Genomic DNA, 20,213 nt, shown 5'->3' on the forward strand with positions numbered 1-20,213 from the left:
GACTGGAATTAAACGGTAATACATATGTTTAGGCAGGCGTTAAAATGTTTTTTGTACACTGAGCCCGATTTTTTTTCCCGGAATTTTTTTTTCCACACTATTTTTTTTTTCCAAATAAAATATCATGCATTGGGGCGGGCCATTTTCAGAGGGGCGGGCGGGGATGAGAACCTAGAAATTAATTTTATTTGGCCTTACATATATATCTTTAAAGTTTTTCTTGATATTTATAAAATAAAACAATTCAAAGTAATTTTTGTTAAAACGCTGCCCATGAATTTGAAGACTTACTTGAAGCAAACCTTGTACCATACTAATGAACGTAACTATTTTAGAAGTTTCGAATGGAGATGTGCGTTAAATCTATTTTTAGAAAAACACTGTTTACAATTGTCTTATATTTCATGAGTTCGTGAAGCAAGAAGATCCTTGTTGTCATCAGCACTCTTAGAGTGGATTTTGAGCATAAACATGAAATGATAATGTGCGACATAATGAATATAGTTCTTAATTCTTTGTCATTAAAAAAGAGTGGTCTTCTTTCTATCATAAAAAATCGTAAATCTATCATATGAAATATGTATAACGCTCACGCATATCAAACAGGCATTGCCAGTCTATCATTGAAATGTCAACAAAGCGTGTTAATAAAAATGTAATTTCTTTCTTTTCTGTCTATGAAAACATAACTAACTATGCTTTTACAGGAAAAACATCCAATTTACCCCTCAGGTAATCTTTTTATTTAAATGGGTAAATGATATAACATGGATGAAGTATGAAAACGACCTGTCTAACTCTATGTGATTGCGAATTCTTTTTGTCGTGTTTTATGTTCATTATAAGAACAAGGTAATTTGAATAAACTGGCATGAATGTCGCGTAAAATTCAGTTTCGTAATCAACAAAAATCGGGAAACGGCGAAATGTTCAATCAGTAGTTTAAGTTAAGAAACTTCAAGCATGAGGAAGTGCCATAGAAATTTGATATTAAAAGACTTTCAAAAAGACATAAAATTTGTGAGTTTTTCATTTTGCATTTGTTTATCTGTGAAAAACCATCGTAGTTTATTTAAAACAGAAATTGAACTATTATATGTCGTGTTATTTTGATTGTTTTGGATTATTGTCAAGTCAGAGAAGCTTACAATGAGAGCATCATGTTTATTAACCTAGTCTGTATGTGTAAAAAAGTTGCAATTTATGGTGCCCCTAAAATTGCACTAGTTATATACAAACAAAAATTTTGAAAAGTAAATAAAAGTTGGAACTAGTAGCTTTTGGAGAAATTTGTCAAAAATATTTACCGCTAAATTTTGCACTTGCGAAAGTAAGGATATGAAATATTTAGACTAGATTTATATAAAAGACAAGGTGTGTCATATTGAAAATTAATTACAAACTCTCTGACCACAAAAACCAGGTATGCATTCAATTTGAATTCATGGTCAGCTTCAACAAAGAGTAAATCTTGGTATGATATTTTAGCTGAATATCTTTTATACTCTGCATTTAGTGTTTTCTTTCTTCATTGTTTGCCATGACACTTTTGCAATCTTCATATACAGAGGAAATTATGCTTTGGATTTTTCTGATTTTGGAATCTAGTCTCTTTAATTCTGATTTTAAATCAAGCAAGTATTATATGTTAATTGTCAAATGAATAAGTGGGGAAAACCCCGAATGAATCATCATTTTCCAAACTTTTACCCTCAGATGGTAACAATAATGATAAACTATTTGAATTGTATGGTTTAGTCTTTACAATTTATAAAAAAGATTTTGTTTACAACCAAGTTGTTATCCAATTTATTTGGTTGTACTTGTTTTAACACTTATTATCTTGTCTCCAAACTTATGGGTAGGGATTTGAAAACTGATAGAGGAAATTCGGACTTGAATATCTATAAAATTTGTTACTGAAATCTTAATGCTTTGTACCTTTATAATGTCACTGCCATTCATAAACGGTATTTCATTTGTTAAAGAGTTTGATAATTTGTATTATTTTCACTATTAAGAAAATCTCAATCATAGTGTAAAATTTTTAGTGATTTTTAATTCTTATATTTCCAAAAAATATTCAATGGCCATCAAACTACTTTTTTGAAAGCGAAGAATAACACTACCATGTAAGATCTAAAACACACAATAGTTGGTTTTTCATTATCATCAGTGGAATTTTTTTTTCATTCTGAGTAAACATCATCCTTAACTGCATCAAAAAGAATGGTAGAATTTTTATACTGAATAGCTCCATTCACAAACCATAATTTTACGTCACAAAGAAAAGGGGTTAAAGCACCAAGAATCTGTACAAGTACTTGTATGTTATATTGAACTTCATTTAGCCACATAGTAATTTCTTGATGCTTTTTTCTTTGCAGATTACCTGAATGATAGTTCAGGGTCTGTCTTTTTAGATGATCACTTGGACCATAATGGCTACCCAGGTCTGAACTTTCAAAACCCAGAATATTTTGATGACCCAAATTTGAATGTGCCAAAAAAGCAGTTGACGAACAAAAGCTATTACAATGACATTTCTGCTGTGAACGGTGGAAGTGACGAACAAGAACCTCTGGTGCTCAGTGATGAAATGAAACCTGAGACGACTGTTTAGTGCTTCATACTTAACCAGTATGGTTGCCATGTAGGGGAGAGTTCAGCTTTTAACTGCCATATATTTATGATAAACATGTTATGGTTGTGTTCCTGATGGAAAGAAATCCCAGATTCTCTTGAGACATTTACCCACCATACAAAATACAGGTTTTTGATGTTTTTTATTACCTAAGTGCACGAAAAAATGTATCTGTTAAGTACAGAATTGAGTTGGGACAGAGGAATTATGGGATTTTTTTTACAAACAAGTGATCAAATGCTCAAGATCAGCTGCCTTTCAGTAACATTTGAATGCTGCTTCGTAGAGCATGTTAGCATAAACTGCATAATTAATAGCAGAATGCACTAAGTTTTTAAACAAGTGATCAAATGCTCAAGGATGGCTGCTACTTCAGGATACTGGTGAGAAAAGAGGACAAAATTGTTGGAGAACCAAAGAAATCCATATTAATGTCAGTCTTCAAAACATTGAGGAAGTTGTGTTGGTTGTCTGGGACACGGTCGATCAACCTGTCTTTGTTATCTATGCAGAAGAAAGCAAGATGATTGTGCTAAAGCTGTTCTTGTTGGACATTCTGTTGTTTTGTTTTTATATATATACAGCTTCCGTCTAGCTTTAATATCAAATTATTGCACAGGATTTTCATATATATATATATTTATATTGCTGTTAAAAATTTGTGACTGTTTACATATGATATACATGTATAACATGTTTGTACCGAATTATCATTGAAAATGCAGGGTTCATCTGTTCATCAGAATAGTGTTAAACCCACCAACTTGTACTGGCTTTAAAGTACTGGTTCTGTGTTTTGAACTATAAGAACATGTTGGTTTTAACTTAAAAAAGAATCCAATTGATGATGAAATTTTACATAATCTAAGATAATTATTATGGTTAATATATTCACAGGTTATTGTTTAATGAAGACACAAGAGCATGTATGGAATATAACCTAAAACCTTATGCAATATATTCCATACATGCGAGAGTTGTCAACCACGTAAGTAGCTTATTTGTTCAATGGTGTCTGAATCTTCCCTTGCATGATTACTATCTAAAATACATAAGTTGAGTTATTGATTGGCTTAAAAAAACCATTTGGAAGTACTTCTTATTCATTTGTAAAAAGGGATGATTTATTGTTTTGTCTAAAAAAAAAAAAAAAAAATTTAGGGAAGTGGAAAGATCTAGTTGAGCGATGGTTACGAAGGCACAGCTACTTAATATACACAATCAAAAAACATATAACCAACATATCATCACTACAAGTACCTTAATCAGTAAAGAAAGATCACAGAAAAAAATGGCACCATTGGACAATAATTTTTAACACCAAAAAGTGATTTTGAAAGTCTGACCGTTGAATTGGTTGTATTTAATGTGATTTTTGTGCTCATTTGTATACTCTATTCTCCATCAATCAATCCATTGGAAATAATGCATCAATTGGAGATCTTACTATTTTTCAACCAAATCTTTAGAGAACATCACAATCTTCCATTACTAATAGTTAGCATTCTTTCGATAGTATTTTACAGACATGTGACCAAATACTCAGTAACTACTAACTGTCCACTATGATAGCTGTAATCAGAAGGGCTTCCCACCGGAATGCTGTAGAAATATCTCTGTCCACTAGTTCCTCCATCTTGTTTTATCTAGTCACTCTCATGTTTTTTGCAGCACCCACCGACCATTCATCTCGTAGTGTTCATTTCGCTGTACCTTCTTTGTTATCAAACGATTGTTCTAATACTATGTACTTAATGAGGAGGATTTTTTGAAATGCCACCAAATACGATTTTTTGTAAAGAGTTTACTGTAAGATATGTTTAAAGTTTAGCTGTATGTACAGTGTAAATAATTCAGGTATTGGTGTCCCCAAATAGGGAACCGTATGCAATAACTTTTTATTTTTATGATCTCCGAGGAGTTTTAATCTGTTTAAATTTAAAGTTTTATTCTTGAATTATTTTAAGATGGACGATTGGATTTCATTCTTGTATGAAATGCCAATGTTTTCATCAATTCTGTAACCAATTAGTGTTAAAATTTGATGTTTATGTTTAGAAAATCTGATCAAGTCTTTTTTTACTTAGTATTTTATTTACAAAACTAGCAGGATGCTGACTTTTTTTTATTATTGTTTCTCACTTTGTTATCATCGTTGTTTCTTTACATTGTCATTTACATTTAATACGAGTATTTCGTTTACACTGTCACAATCAGTGAAAATCATATCATTTTACGACCCTTTTTTGTTTTATTGAGTTTTCTTTTATTGATATGTGTAAATACCAAATCCAATAAGTGGTGGAGTTTTCTTGAAACTATCTTTTTTAGCTTTTTTTTTTTTATAACAGAGATGATTTAATATTGTCATGCCTTAACATACATCACAAGGAGGCAAACATAGTGTACATGTGTAACCCATTTAAGAAACTTCAAAAAGCTTTACAGCTTTTTCTGAGATTTTAATAAATATTTTCTTACAAAATATTAAATAGCAAACTAAATTGATTAAGTATAAGGAATGTATATAAAGCTCAGAAAGAAAAAAATCTGAAAAAATGTATGAAAATTTGAGTACTCTTTTATCACTTGAGGCTAGTACCCAGTCACTGTTGAAGAACAAAATGGTCTCTGACTTATATGCATGAGATTTTATTTCCCCAACAAGTTGCAATGTTTTGACCGAGAGTTATCATCCCTGATTCATCCAAGTGTATCGTGTACATTGTGAAGTATTATGTTTGTGTTTTGTTGGACCACCACTTACTGAGCTCTATTGATCGTGTTTTGTTCTCTATCTTCATGGAAAATGTTTTAGTGATAGCAGAAGGAGCTGCATTCATTTTATGTATCATTGCGTTAGTTAATTGAATTGCTTTATGTAATTTCATGCAGGATATACTTATGTAAATCCTGAGAGAAACATAATTAAATGAAATAGTAAATAAGTTAACAAGTGTGTTGTGTTTTTATTAATCAGGAAAGTGGGCTGAGAACAGAATAATGCGTGAATTTACTTAAGGGATGTAAAATAACTGCCAAACATAATTGTGTCCAAAATTATGATATCTGATAGGAATTTGTTGCAAAATGTTGGACAAAGTTTCTATATAATTTCCTGTAAATCATTTGATTAAAGCCGATACTGAATTTCCTTCCTTGTCAATATGCTACAAGTACCTTTTATAATATAAATAATATTGATTTTTTTTTCATATTAGAACTTTGAATAATGAAAGAAAAAATTAGCAAGCTCATATATATACCCCATGCTCCCACATTACCGGATTACGGTACTTAATTGACAGTTCTACACAGAACGAGTGATAGGGTATACATTTTTATATAATAAATACACGAAGGGGTAAAACTCAAAGAAATTACATCAAAAATATACACATTTATATTTCAGTCTTTAACAACAACTAAGTTTCTTGAAACTTTATTTAGGGTGTAAACGTTGTGTTGAGAAATAGTTTGAACTTTTGAATACTCTATTCAATACTGGCCAGATTTCAAAGTTCAAAATGGCCAACATTTCCAGTGAAAGAATGGAATCCCAGAATTTCCTGGTAATGTGCACTTCTACACACTGTCTTTTTTAGCTACAAATATTTTCGAACTTGGTCGACAAGCGGCATCATATATAGTTAGTACAGGTAAAATATGGGGACGGTTTTGAAATATACGAAATTATGTGCGGCGGTTTATTAAGGGATGGTGTGCTGACAAACTGTTTATTCAACAAACTATTTTTAAATACATTTCAACAAATTGGCAGCTTTTTTTTTTTGCTTTTTTTTTTTTTTTTACACTTTATGTTCTTATTAGCTACAATGTTCAAAGAAATTATGTGTAGCGGTTATAAGGTGTTGCGCTGACAAACTGTTTATTTGCCACGTTTATTGCTAAGTTCAACAAATGGCCAAAATACACAGAATGATAATGGAGTCGGAATTTCCTGGTCAAAGCACATCTACATATGGTGCCATTACGACCCGCAAAGTTTCTTAAAATTTCGTGGGGCGGTTTATAAGAGTTGTACTGACAATCTGTTCAAAAAGCTTAAAATTCGCAGAAAAAATAATGATTGTTACAACATCGTGTTTTCTAAAGAATGTTCAAAGTAACGTTCAGTGTATAGTTTCAATAACTTCTATACATGAATTCAACTTTTATTTGAATTTTTTCAAAATATTTCTTAGGATGAGATGACGCTCCAAATCAAATCCTTAATGATTTCAAATCAATCTCTGATGCACTGATGGTTGAAACATAAATATATATGACAGTATTAACCAATACATATTTCTCTCATTTTATCAGTAAAAAATAACGTTACATGTTCAGCTCTCAAGAATATATTGTAAAAAATATCTTACCGGTGTAATCAAATAGGAATGGGAGATCGGAAAAAAACATTTGAGAAATAATCAAATAAAATGATGGCGAAAAGGCAAACAATTCAGATGGGAAAAAAAAGAAGGAAAAAAACTAAACTAAACAAACGACCCCCCCCCCAAAAAAAATAAAATAAAAAAAAAAAAACAGTGAAAATCCCGTGTTTGTATTTGACGCGTCCTCCCGCGCAGATACGTGTAAAGACGTCAGTTGGGCCTTTTAAAAAATGCACAATCTAGATCAACCGCAAGTCCGGGGTTCTGTCAATATACAATGGTGAGAAGTTTCAACCTTTTTCATGCTTTTATGTGTCATAAGAGACATAAAATATTTAGGGTGCCTATGTCTCTGGTATCATTACCAGACAAAGCTGATATCTAGTCAAGGTATCGCATCAGAAATTTTTATGTAAAATAGGATGACAAATTTCACAGTTTTATTCTTTTAGAGTTTCGCGGTTTTATGTCGTCTTATAACTTTTTCACCAATCAGAATAGAGCAATATCAGCAGGTGCCCTATTACCGGAAGTGGACATCATAAACAGTCATTCTAAACAGATTTAGAAGGATAACAACGAAGACAGACCTTCTATCTAGCTATGGATAGAAGTTCCATCCGCTATGAAGTGGTATGTTGTGCAAGAAATGTTTAATTGTTAATTAATGTTTCAATAAGATGGGAATCATACAAGCAAGGACATATACCAATGCATATGATGTATGTAACCATTACATGATGCGGTACACTGCTCCAACGAGAGAACAAAAATGGTTGGTCTCTCCCTGGTACTGGGGCCGGGGCCATTATTGAGAAAATCATTAAATGTAAACTTAATGTTACTCCTGTTCTAAACTCGATTCGTTATAAACTACACATGATAATGATAAATGGTACATATATCAAGACATTCCACGACAAGAAAGATACTGTAATAGATGTAATGTCAAATCAGTGGATGATGAAAAACATTTTTTATTCTCATGTGATCATAATAAGGCATTAAGAGATACTCTGTACAAATTAGCTAATGACTCTTGTAAAAATTTTCAATATATGGACAATAACCAAAAATTTTACTGGCTTATGACAACTGAAGATCTACAAGTACTTGTACAACTCAGTGAAATGATTCTTAAAGGTGGAATATAATGGTAATAGTTATATATACAGATATATTATGCAGTGTATTTACTTTGGTTGGGGGGGGGGGGGGGGGGTTATGTTATGTATAAGCATACTGGCTTGAACACTTTGAGTACAAGTAGACCAGTCTAATCGACTGTGCAGGCACCGTCCCTTGGTACTCTCTGTTTTCAGGCCACTTTGTTTCTGTATAGCTGTTGTATTCACTGATGTGTAAATCCTATACATATATTTCATTGTATTAATGAAACATTTTGCATATTGTTGCCTGGACATTGTGAGCAGTATTTCATTCATTATTTGTTATAATCATGATATTATTATTATTTTTTTTTTTTTAAATGTATATGCCCCCTGAGGGCCCTTGATTGGTGAATAAATAAATATAATATATTGACGAGCAGAAGAAGTTACTTATTATAATATTCATGTACATATGTGTTCTTATTCTTGAGGGATAAGGGCTATTGAATAGTTATCACCTGGAGTCTGTCAACATGTTCAGTAGCCTCATTTCGATAAGCCCTGTACATAATCAAACTACAGGTATTGGTTGTGTAGTAATGACTAATTGACTATAGATGTTGTGAAGTGAATAGATGTAAATTTTTTGGTAGAATTAGATAGAAAAATTGCTGATTCATGCAATTAAACTATTAAACATGATAATGACATACCGTAGATATAGTGGTAATCGATAAGAGTGTCTGTAATATGTCTCAAGAAGGATCTTTATGACAGTAAACTACTGGTAAGGTTATAACCTTACCACAAATTTATTAAATATTGCAATTGATATTTTCATGTAGATAAGCAATAGTGACTCATGACAACCGACAAGATATGCTGATACAAATGTAATATTTGTATATTACTTTTAAATTATATCAATATTTTTGTTATTATTTTTTATATTAGCTTCATGAGACTGAATCCAGCACACCAGCTGAACCTGTCAATCTGGTGATGGTAGTGCCGCCTCCGGAATATCCAGGGACTTATGGTCAAGGTAACACTTTTTTATGGTACCACGGGTATCAGGAGAAAACGTACCCAGGAGAAAACGTACCCAAACTTTGTAAGACTTAAAGTCTGATGGTGCATGCATTAAATTCTAAGCATAAGAATTTATGAAGAAAGCACTAGAACACATACCAGTAAACTATGGATATGTATAAGACTTACATTGATTTTTTTTTCTGACAGGCGCTGCCAACCAAAAGCTCCCAACATATGCAGAGGCCACAACCCTGCCCACTTACGAGGAGGCAGAACGCTCAAAGTTTCAGGAGGCTCATCAAGATTCTGATAGCAATATAGAGAATCCAGATGTATGTCCATATTTTTATATCATGAAAACAACTTTCTTTATTTTATCATTCAATAGTTGTATTCCAATATTATCTTCTTACTCATGATTATGTTTAAATTCAAATCATCTATTAAAAGAAAATGTTAGTTAGTAATACACACTACAAATTTCCATTTCTTGAGACAGTACGAGTGTATCAAGATTTTTTCAGTGAGAAATGAGATGTCATTGTACATTTAATATTTAGTGAATTTTTAATTTTCCTTCCAGGAAATTTCTGCGCATGAAGGCCGTTTATTTAGAACAACAACACTTGGCACAGATGGCATGTTTTTGTGTGCTTTTGTCAGTAAGTAGAAGTGAAAGGCTTTTTTTTTATCAAAAGAAATTTTGATACATAAAAGAATTTGAAAGAAAGAATGACATTGGACAAAGCAAAGGTTATTTGAAGATATGCAATGACATACCGGTACATGTACTGAAGATTTCTTATGTAATGCAGTACTTATTCTGCAATTTAGTCATTTTGCAAAACTGGCAACAATATGAAATAGCGATTGCCAACTTTTTACTATCAATTTACCGGTATATAGTTTTCAACTGTCAAAAAATATACAAATTTTTAAATTCCATGAGGGCTGCCACCTGCAATTTTACATGGATAATAATTCCTTGGGTTTAATATACAGTATGTGTATGAATTAAATTTGTGCATCACTGACTAAATATTATGACAGAAATGTGAATTATAATGTACCATTTTAAACTTTTTTTTGCATTGAATTTTACATGTAAACATTAATGATGCAATACACTTTTCATTACAGTGGCTTTTTTCTTTAACTGGATCGGGTTTTTGTGTTCAATCTGCCTGTTCAACACAATAGCAGGTCGATGTGGGGCTCTATCTGGGCTTGGTCTCTCCATTGTTAAGTGGATTTGTATTGTTAGGGTAGGTGTCTATTCTCTGTAATTAACTCAAACCAGTACATGTACTTATGAAATTAATGTGTGTATTATTTACAGTCTTTATCTTTTAACTTGCAACCACTTCGTATATTTGTCTCCTAGTGAATGAAAAGAAAACTGTAGCTCTGAAAACAACTATGAAATAAAGGGACTGACTTGTCAATTATTGTTCCTCAAACTATTTATTACAATTAATGATGTTGAATGCTTTTGTTTAGCACAACAAGTGGGCCAGCGACTGGGCTGATGGAGATTCCTGGGTCTGGTGGCTGCTGCTTCTCTGTGGTAAGATTTGTAATACAATGTATGTTATTGAAGTCTTCATTAACACAATATACTCTGTTATTGGAAACACAACATGACATTAATTGACACAACTGACCCTCAGATCTAGTATTAGTATTGTATTGTATTGTTTATTAGTCAACAGCTGTACAGCTCATAGACATATACAATTAATATACACATGTTATAATACATATACTGGTCACTTGAAAAAGGCAAGTTTATACATGAAGTTTTCTGATTACAAAAGCATTCTTAATATATTTACCTAAATTGCACAAATCCTTTACATTTTGTGTTGACAATAATAGAATTAATTTAAAGACAGAGGGATTAATATAATAAAACTTCTTAAGGAATTTTTCTCTTAAGTTACAGTAATAGGGACATTTCAATATAAAATGATATTCATCTTCTATATCTAAAGTACATAGAGGACATAAACGTCTTTGTAATGGAACATTGTTATATCTGCCAGTTTCGATGGTAAGACAATGGGATGATAATCTTAATTTACATATAAGTTTCTTATATTGTAAAGGAATTCTTTTTGTTAGATATGACTGCAAGGTACAATGATCAACTAAATATCTATAGATTGTACATTTGGAAGAGGCATTTATGTCAGCTAGTATTGCACATTTTTTACTGGTCTCCTGTATTCACCTTGAGCTCGTTTATTGACCTCTTAAAATTGTTAATAATTCACCCTACCCAGCACAAAGATAGCAATTCAGTTCATATACTAGACAATAAACACATACAAGACAAGTATTAATATTGTTTTCTAATAGATGGAAGATAGTATTTTAAATTTAAAATAAAAATTCAAAAAGTTTTAGCAAAAGATTTGTGTGGGTTGGGGATATATGTTTGAATTTGAAATGATTTTAAGGTACCTATGGTCATTTCTTTTGCTTTTTTTCTAAGGAATGCTTATTTTCCTGAGAGGAGCCATTCATTACATCAAGACAAAATATGAGTGGACCCAGATCCAAAACAGCCTTAGGAATCGAAACCTATTCCTGTTTTAATAATGGGAAAATCTTCAAAATAAATTGTTGTTGTTGTTTTCCAGTTTTATTGACCGTCATCTGTTTTTTTAAAATTTGATTCAAACAACTTATGGTGCCGGTTTGTCTTCTTTTAAATTTAGAATAATAAAGAGCTCTGTAATTTGCTTTACCAATTTTACCAATTTCTCTTACGACGGTGTAAACTTTTAAGAACAGATTTTTTGTCAATTGGATAGTATGACAGTTTAAAACATGGGATCAGAATATGATTTGTTTCCCTCCAGGTTTTTTAAAATACCAGGTTTTGTTGAATATTTCAGGAGAATGCTTAATATATGAAATTTAATTGTTGTGATAAGTTTTAGCACCTACATGCATGACTAGCTTAAACATTTTGGGTCTTTGCTTTAATAAATGTGGCTGACATTTCAGGCCCATAGGAGATAGTTCTTTCCATGTAGAAAATAGTTATCAGTAAAACTTGATATTAATTAAAGTGCCCCTGTTAAATGTATAAGTTTCAAGTAGTATATTTATATGAACATTTGTCGGCCGTTAAAATCATTTTTATTCATTAAGTCTTTCAAATCAATGCTGTACTATGTTTACAATAATCATTTTTATTCCATGTTGGTGTTCGTAGGCTGTCACTAATTTAACCTGTGTATATAAATTATACTTGGATTTATATATAAACCATAATCTTATCTGTACATTTTATTCGTTGCCCAAAATATTTGTTGAATGAAATAATTGATATTCTGAAATTATGTAAGCAGAAATAAGTTGAAATTTCGTTTACCAGGACATATTTTCAACTTTTGGATATGATTTATTTTTTTCTGTGATTTTCCTAGTGTTTCATTTTCTATGAATATTTACAGATGATGAACAATTTTTAAAATTAAAATTACATCACCTTTATTGAGCCAGTATTTTATTGTTAAGGAAAGGAAATTTACTCTGAAAAAATAAAAGATTTTTAAGTTGACTTGTTTTTATTGTTTTTCATAGGTGCAAACGATTTTGTAGTGTGTGTTGTGTGTATGTGTGTTGGTTCTATGGGGGAAAAAGACGCAGTTTGGTTGAAAGAGTAATATTGTGTACGAGTTAATAAACTTTAACTGGTTCTCTCCCCAACAAACCTAAGAACCGAGTTAAAAATATGGGTAGAAGATATTATTGTGATTTTTGTGACAAATCATTTGCAGATAACCCTACACATCGTAAAAACCATCTAAAGGGTGTTCAGCATCAACGGAACAGAAAGGCACACTATGATTCGTTTAGGTAAGTTTGTAGACAGTCGAACCAGTAAGGACATTCGGACTAAATGGGGGCACTGTAATCTGTTTACCTAACCAACAACTGTTCACAATTGAATAATATTACTCTATATTTCATTTCAAGATTCTCTAAAGGAACATCTTTTGGTATGCAAGTTTTTTTTGTATATTCCTACAGTTGAGATTGATCCTCAAAGATTCTGTTTATAATCTTTTTGTGGATCAGTTTCACACTGTAAGTTTACAGGAAATCTTTGATACAAAAAGTAATTGCATTTTAGTTCATAATGTATATTTTAAGGCAAATCATAAAAGAAAACACAAAAATGTTCCCCTTTTAATTTACACATGATGTACGGCCCCGGGTATACAATACAATTGAGGTCAGACGACACGTTCCTCGAGAATCATTTTTGTATCTCCTCGTAATAAAGAGTTTCAATAATTCAATTTTTATTATGATTAAAATTTACTTGGATATGGTTATATGTCTAGATGGCCGAGTGGTTAGAACCGTGGCCGCTCACTGCTAGAAGTGTATAGGTTCTAGGGGTCGTGAGTTCAAAGCCCTGCCACGGCCGAGTTAGAGTTCCGATATAGTGATTTCGCTGTGCTGTATATTTATTTATATATTTTTAGATCAGCAATTCAAGTGTATTTTCAAGAAGATTATATAGGAAATTGCATACTTAAGTATTTTGCAGAAATGCCTGGTAAGGTACCCTAATTTTTTGCAAGAAAGCTTGTCAAAGTAGAAGTAAATCGTTAACAAATTCCTGGAAAAAGTTATGTAAAATTGAGGAACGTGTCGTCTGACCTTAATTCAAACAAGCTTCAGTGGTGCATGTCTGTAGTTGTTGTCATAGCCAACTTTTCAAATTTTCCAGATACTTGTTTGAAAGCAGAAAATTTGATTAAATAAACCTTCCTTTCAACTGCTGCATCTCTCTGGAAAAAGAATTCGAAAATACGTGTAATTTTATTTCATCAGAGCTTTGTCCATTTATGATCATGCACTTTCTGCAATATATACACTTGAAATTATGTAATATTTGATATTGAAGTGTTTCTTGTCATACAATATGAAATTGCTCCTGTAGTTCTAACAAACTAGTTTATATATTTTTTTATTAATCACTCAAAGTTAATCCTAAATTTTAGAAATCCAGAAATAGTTCTTCAAGATGAGCTGTCAAAACGACCATGCAAGAACTTTATAAGCACAGGGATGTGTAATTTTATGGACAATTGTAAGTTCTCACACTTAACCGATGAAAGAAAAGCAGATCTTGAGAGAATAGTCAAAGAAAAACAAAAAGTCAGAGAAGATAAAACAAGGGCATTGGAGGACAAAGACCCAGAGAAGACACTGTCCGAATGGTTATCGAAGCGGTCAAAGACAGATGATCAGGATGTGAATGAAGTGGGCATCGTGAGTGAGGCTCCTCTTCTTCCAGTGTATGAAATTCCTCCTCATGTAGCTCAGCTCCAGAACCCTCCACCTTCTGTACTACCCCCTCCCCCAGATGTTCTCAGAGGACTGTCTTTTGTGGACTGGGGTTGAGTCAGCCTTTGAGAATTGTGTTCATTTCAGTGAAATAGCAAATTTAGTGATAGCACAGTGATAAGCTTACTTCTGTGTATCCGGGGAAAAAAACCTCCTGATCTGTGAAACAAGTACAGTAATACTAGATGTTGCAATATGTTTGCAATGTCTATACTTTTTTTCATACATACAAGTATGAATAATTTGAAATTCATTGTCAGTGAATCTCTCAGTTTTGAAACTGTGATATACCGGTATAAGCAGTATGATAGGTTGGACAGTTTACCACAATTTATGTCATGTTTAACTTCTTAAATGTGGTTGGAATTGAATTCCAAAACATTTGAAATAAAGATGATAAAATTCTTATCTAGTTATTTACTGTATCACAGCATCTAATCTTAAACAGAGGGAAAAAGAAAACATATAACACTCATAATAGTAATGATGTTTCATAATAATGTTTTGAAACAACAGGAAATTTAACCGTACTACTTGTGCTTTGAAAAAACTTATCTTTCTTTACTATAACAAAATATTATTATGTGACTTGGAGTATGTATCAAAGCAGTCTGGTTTATCTTGAATTGTTAGTTTGTATCTCTGAAAGACTTGATCAGGTAGAGTAGGTGCTATAGAATGGTATTGTTGCAATTAATCAGGATAGAATGATGCTTGGTTTATTTTATCAAGGAAACATTCATTAATTAAAAAAAAAAATCAACAAATGTTACCTTTACTCATCACCTTGCTGGAAATTGTAGCACTTGTGCAACAGCTCACCCTTCCAGACATACTGGGTATGTTATGTCACCTATAAATGTACTTATATAGAGCAGACTGTGGAATCAACCAAAGTTCCTCCAGACTTGAGCTCTGAAGTTGCTGGATTTTTCTCCGCTCCCACTGAACCTGTTTGTCAAGAGGTTTGTACGGTTGAATTTTGTTCTTGTAATGAGTTCTGTGCATGTCTATTCTCTTTTCCTGTTGGTGTTCATTACTGTTACTCTTTATTTTTTAATGTTTTAGGAGAATTGTAAAAAGTCCTATATGTTAGCCAGGTTGATAACGCTAGAGATTACGATACCCTCTTCAGATACCGAACTACAGGATCATTGAATAAATTGATCATTAAAAAATTAGCATCTCTAGACACAAGGCACATCTACAGAAAAGCTATTGATATGCTCTAATGATGTATATGACACAAAACTTTCTAAATAGTTCACCCACTGTTAAAAGTAACAAATGAGACTTCTCATTTAAAGTTTATTGATAAAGAAATTATTTTAAAGCGAGTTACTCCCCTTTGAGTGAATGACTGAATGTATTTACTGTTTTATATTATTGCTTTTTAAAGCCTTAACTGATTTTTATTTTTTTTTTTAAAAAGTGAAATTTCAATGTACTCTCTATATTGTGCTATCATTATGCATTTTAATAAGTAATATAAATCACCTTGGATCTTATATAAAATGCGACTTGTAATGTTGAAGAAGCTAGAGTTATCCCTCTTCATCTCATGATGCAAGGTGTCGATAAAGTCTATGAGAAGTCTGCATCTGCTGCAAAATCTTTTGAAATCTTTCCATTATAAGTTTATTACTGAAAAATTGTTACTTGTTGATGACAGATGAGTAAGAAGATTTTACGAGTTGGTTTTATGACTGTCACTTTAAGACCCACACAGACTCCTTTGTCCCCAGAGAATGGACAGATCATCTTAATCTAATGAATGTCAGTGTTTAAGTTTTATGGCAGGATGTGTGATGAGCACCCAGAAGAAAGTTATGTGGCTTCTTCAAAATCAAGCGGAGACAAGACGTAGCCACCAGAGCAGACATCGGGTTTGTACCTGACAGATGGACCATGGATCTCATGTTGTCAATAATTGTCATCTTTATCCACTCAAACCTTTTATTAGTCAGGGTCTTCAAGTTTCAGAAGTTATTTGTTGTTTTATTGCTGTGGGGGGAAATAACTTTAATTTAGTCTTAGAAGACAAGAAGGACATAAGTATTTTTTGGTACACATGATCTTACTTGCAGGTGTCTGTCAATGTACAGAAGTGTCTGAAGTGAAAATGATTGCAATATAAACTTGGAATTCACTCCTCAAACTTCAGGATAGAGTTTTGCAAAACACAATGCCACACACAGTGGGCAAGTCCAGTATCTCGGATATGCAATTTTCAAAGTTTTTAAGTCAACATTTATACTTCTACAAAATAATTAGTGAAATATTTTTTATGATGTCCAAAGTGATGACCAGTGTTTAAATCACGGCACTTTTCTTTCCTATTTTCCTTCTTCTCACCTCTGTAATATATTTGTTCTCAAATCCTATGATGGAAATCTATAGGAAAAATAAAACACCTCTCTCTAAATTTGTAATTTTTTTTTCATCTAGAACTAACTATTTTGTAATTAGAAGCAGCCTGAGGCCTTTGAAAACTTTGGGTTTTTTTTTTTAGTGAATTGTAATTTCATGTTAATTATGGCTGCAGTTAAATAGAAAATACATTAACTGTAGATTTGTTTCAGCATTCAGTCCTTTTTTTTATTTACACCTTTGAAGTTCTCATGAGGAACTATGTATGCATGTGAGAAATCCCGTAATTCAAACATAATTACAGACCCAGAGGTGTAAATGTTACACGTTTTAAAAGCCCCTGAAATAATGAATGTTTTTTTTGCACACGATAGAGTTTCATTTAATGAGAGATGTTTCACAGTGATGTGATATTAACATGGAAAAGACGTTTTTGTGATGTAAAGTTAACTGTCTGTAAACATCCCGGGCTCGTTTTGTTCCCAGTGTTTTGTTTGTTGGAGGTGATGGGACCCCACACCATTTAATCTCTTGAAGTCTTTATAACATGACTTGTAACAGTTCATTTTTATGTTTTATTTCAAATTGTCAATAAGCAAACAAACTTTAAATCTGCACCTTTGAAGACTGAAGAAAGCCTGCCGTTCAATAGAGGAATGGAAACACCCCCTATGTTTTACTAATTGTAGGGTTAACAGTTGACCCCACACAATGCAGGTGTAATTCTGATTTTGATTAAATTGGGTTGCAGATTTTCAAAATCATTGAGTAAATGCCAGGTGATCAAATATTGAAAGAGTGGAAAGGCAATTAGAGGTTTGTTTCTATCACTGGACACAGTAGTGTTTTAATTAAGATCAATTTGTTTTCAAACATTTTCCTTTACCTGTGTGTATTTCTTTGCTGAATTATTGATATCTACTAGTGCAAGTTTAAAGGAAAGGTGGTTTGGGGGGATGAATCTCAACAAACCATTTGCATTGAAACTTTTTTATGTTTGTAAAAAGATGAAATGGAATGGCATCTTCTAGTTTTTTTTATGTTACGAGTATTACGGCATATGAATAGTATTTTTTTTTAAAAAGGTCTTAAGCTGACAAAAGACGAAATCTCAATCATCTCAACCCGTGTAATTAAGTGGTAGCATTGGAGCCCGAGGAAGCTGTTTCCCGCCTCGCGAGTAATGATGTTTACCCAGGGGGAGCTGAGTCTGTTTGTAATGGCCATCGCATTGTCTCAGTTTTTGTACCTGTGAACCTTGGTCCCAAGGTGGCTGTATTTGTTCACAGTTATGTCAATGGAACAGCTATGAATGATAATTTTAACACCTTTGTCCAACTCAGATTTTCCAGAAGTCTTGTCAAATACAATATTTTTGTAGCATGAATTTAGAGATTGTATGCTATTTTTACATCACAAAATGGCACTCTCTGTAATTTCATGATTCATTTTATTTATAATGATTGTAAAACCTTTTCCTTTTTATGGCCAACAAGAGTTTTCAACGAAGTTGTGATAATTGATATTGGCTAAATGCAAGTACTTTCAATTTCAGATCAATGAAGTAAAAATTTGTACTATCATCTATCGATCAAATAATTTTCTTCCCATAAACCATCTACTGATCTTGGGGCTCCGTACTTAAAGTTATGCTAGTTAGAGCCTACTCTTGATTTATTTTTATATTGAAAAGGTGAAAATCTACTTTGATTAAGCCTTGATTTTTATTTAAATATTTTAAAAAATCTAAAAATCAAGAACATACAGTTGTTTTTAAAGTTCCCCTTTAGAACAATGAATTTCTATTGATCATGAAGACAGGGTAAAAGCTTGTGTACTAATGGAGACCCATCAGTAGATATATGCTGCATTAGTAATAAAGAAGAGTACATTAACATTCAAGTAAAAGTTTCACTTTGCGGGTAGCCCCCTGATGGAATTACTGGAGTGGGTGACTGATGTAGGGATGATAGTGCCAGCCTAGTGACTGTATTGAACTCAGTCCTGGCATGTCATTAGTGTGTCCTAGACCCGCTCTCCTCTGATATCATCTACCTATTTACATTTAATGCATGATTCATATCCTTTTATTAAGTGTAGTTTACATTTTCATGACTAAAAAAAAGTTATTTAAAACAAAATGATTTCTTTTATTTTTATTCAATTTTATTTTTTAAATAAAGAACTCTGTAATTTACAGGGAATTGTTTTATTTTAATCAAGGTAAAAAATCTATTAGCACATCAAAAATTCCTTCCTATAATACCCCTCCAAGCAAATTGATGTGATAATTAATTTATAGTGAGTTATATGTTATATAGTTAGTAAAACAAAACAAAAAAAAACAATGAAAAATATAGTAAATGTAGAAGTAAAAGATACCAAGAGTATTTTATGATTGAAAGCCGTGATCAGATAAGTATGGCTTCAAATTATGAAAAAACTCAGGAACATGTTCTTTGAATTACGATTAATTGATAAAAAGCAATATAAACTTATACATGCAGGCAATGATTTCTACAAGTTTGTGCAAAATTGGAAGTACAAATAAGTTAATGGTAATGTTTGATCTATTAACCACCAATAATTGGCTTAATGATTTTCTAGACCATGCATTGATGACAGTTTCAAACAGAAAGGAAAATGGAGTGAGCATCCTATCAGTCTATCACAACAGTTTTCCTAAGTTGGAAGGACAAGCTGACCCTTTACTCCATAAATTCCATTGATTCCGAGTCATAACAGGTATTGTACCAATTTCCAGTCTCTTTCTGAGGTAAATAACTCCAATCAAAGGCTGGCTGTCAATCAGACTTTGACTGGCTGCTGAGTCTGTCCTCATTATCCTCTGACTCGGTGGTAAATTAACGAGTCTGATAGCAACAACTGTAAAGAACTGTGCCTAACTCGGTGGGGACCTAATTTGGTAATTATCACTTCTTGAGGTAAAGTTGCGAGTGCACTCGGATAATGAGCGAGCTGTTTTCTCGGCTGTGATATTTGGTATAACCTAATGGAAACTTTTCTCATTTAATTGAGCAAACTCAGATGTGATTTGCAAATAAATGGAGAAAATTTCAATTTTCTCTGATTATTTTCTTTTGCCTGAGTAAAGTCATTTAGTTAAAGAAAATATCATATGCCAGAATGATTTCACAAACTTTTTTAAAACAGCCATTTCAGTTGATTTTGAAGATTGTTTCCAATAAATCATGTCAAATTTTTAAAACGATTTACATTTTATGTACCCAGGTCCAGTGCATTGGTCACCTTCCACTT

At 32.2% G+C, this 20,213-nt stretch overlaps 3 protein-coding genes across 5 annotated transcripts in view; all 3 read left to right on the forward strand.

The window, feature by feature from the left end:
* Nucleotides 1-5,601, forward strand: part of Egfr (epidermal growth factor receptor) — a 58,308-nt gene extending 52,707 nt beyond the window's left edge. For 2 of the 3 annotated variants that reach the window (XM_066071171.1, XM_066071173.1), the window contains one exon: nt 2,388-5,601. In XM_066071171.1, the coding sequence (XP_065927243.1) occupies nt 2,388-2,623 (236 nt within the window). In that variant the 3' untranslated portion in view covers nt 2,624-5,601. 3 annotated transcript variants of the gene reach the window in all.
* A 1,584-nt stretch (nt 5,602-7,185) lies between these two features.
* LOC105347115 (NEDD4 family-interacting protein 1) lies at nt 7,186-12,060 on the forward strand. The gene is made up of 8 exons (XM_011456024.4): nt 7,186-7,321; nt 7,538-7,674; nt 9,108-9,198; nt 9,396-9,520; nt 9,772-9,850; nt 10,329-10,453; nt 10,689-10,755; nt 11,686-12,060. Exons 2-8 carry the CDS (start codon nt 7,645-7,647, stop codon nt 11,787-11,789), a joined length of 621 nt encoding a protein of 206 aa, XP_011454326.4. The 5' UTR covers nt 7,186-7,321; nt 7,538-7,644; the 3' UTR covers nt 11,790-12,060.
* An 862-nt stretch (nt 12,061-12,922) lies between these two features.
* LOC105347110 (zinc finger matrin-type protein 5) lies at nt 12,923-14,703 on the forward strand. Its single transcript, XM_011456019.4, has 2 exons — nt 12,923-13,061; nt 14,219-14,703. Exons 1-2 carry the CDS (start codon nt 12,937-12,939, stop codon nt 14,619-14,621), a joined length of 528 nt encoding a protein of 175 aa, XP_011454321.3. The 5' UTR covers nt 12,923-12,936; the 3' UTR covers nt 14,622-14,703.
* Nucleotides 14,704-20,213: the final 5,510 nt, after the last annotated feature.

Source organism: Magallana gigas, chromosome 2 (genome assembly GCF_963853765.1).
Source record: "Magallana gigas chromosome 2, xbMagGiga1.1, whole genome shotgun sequence".
NCBI classification, from domain to species: domain Eukaryota; kingdom Metazoa; phylum Mollusca; class Bivalvia; order Ostreida; family Ostreidae; genus Magallana; species Magallana gigas.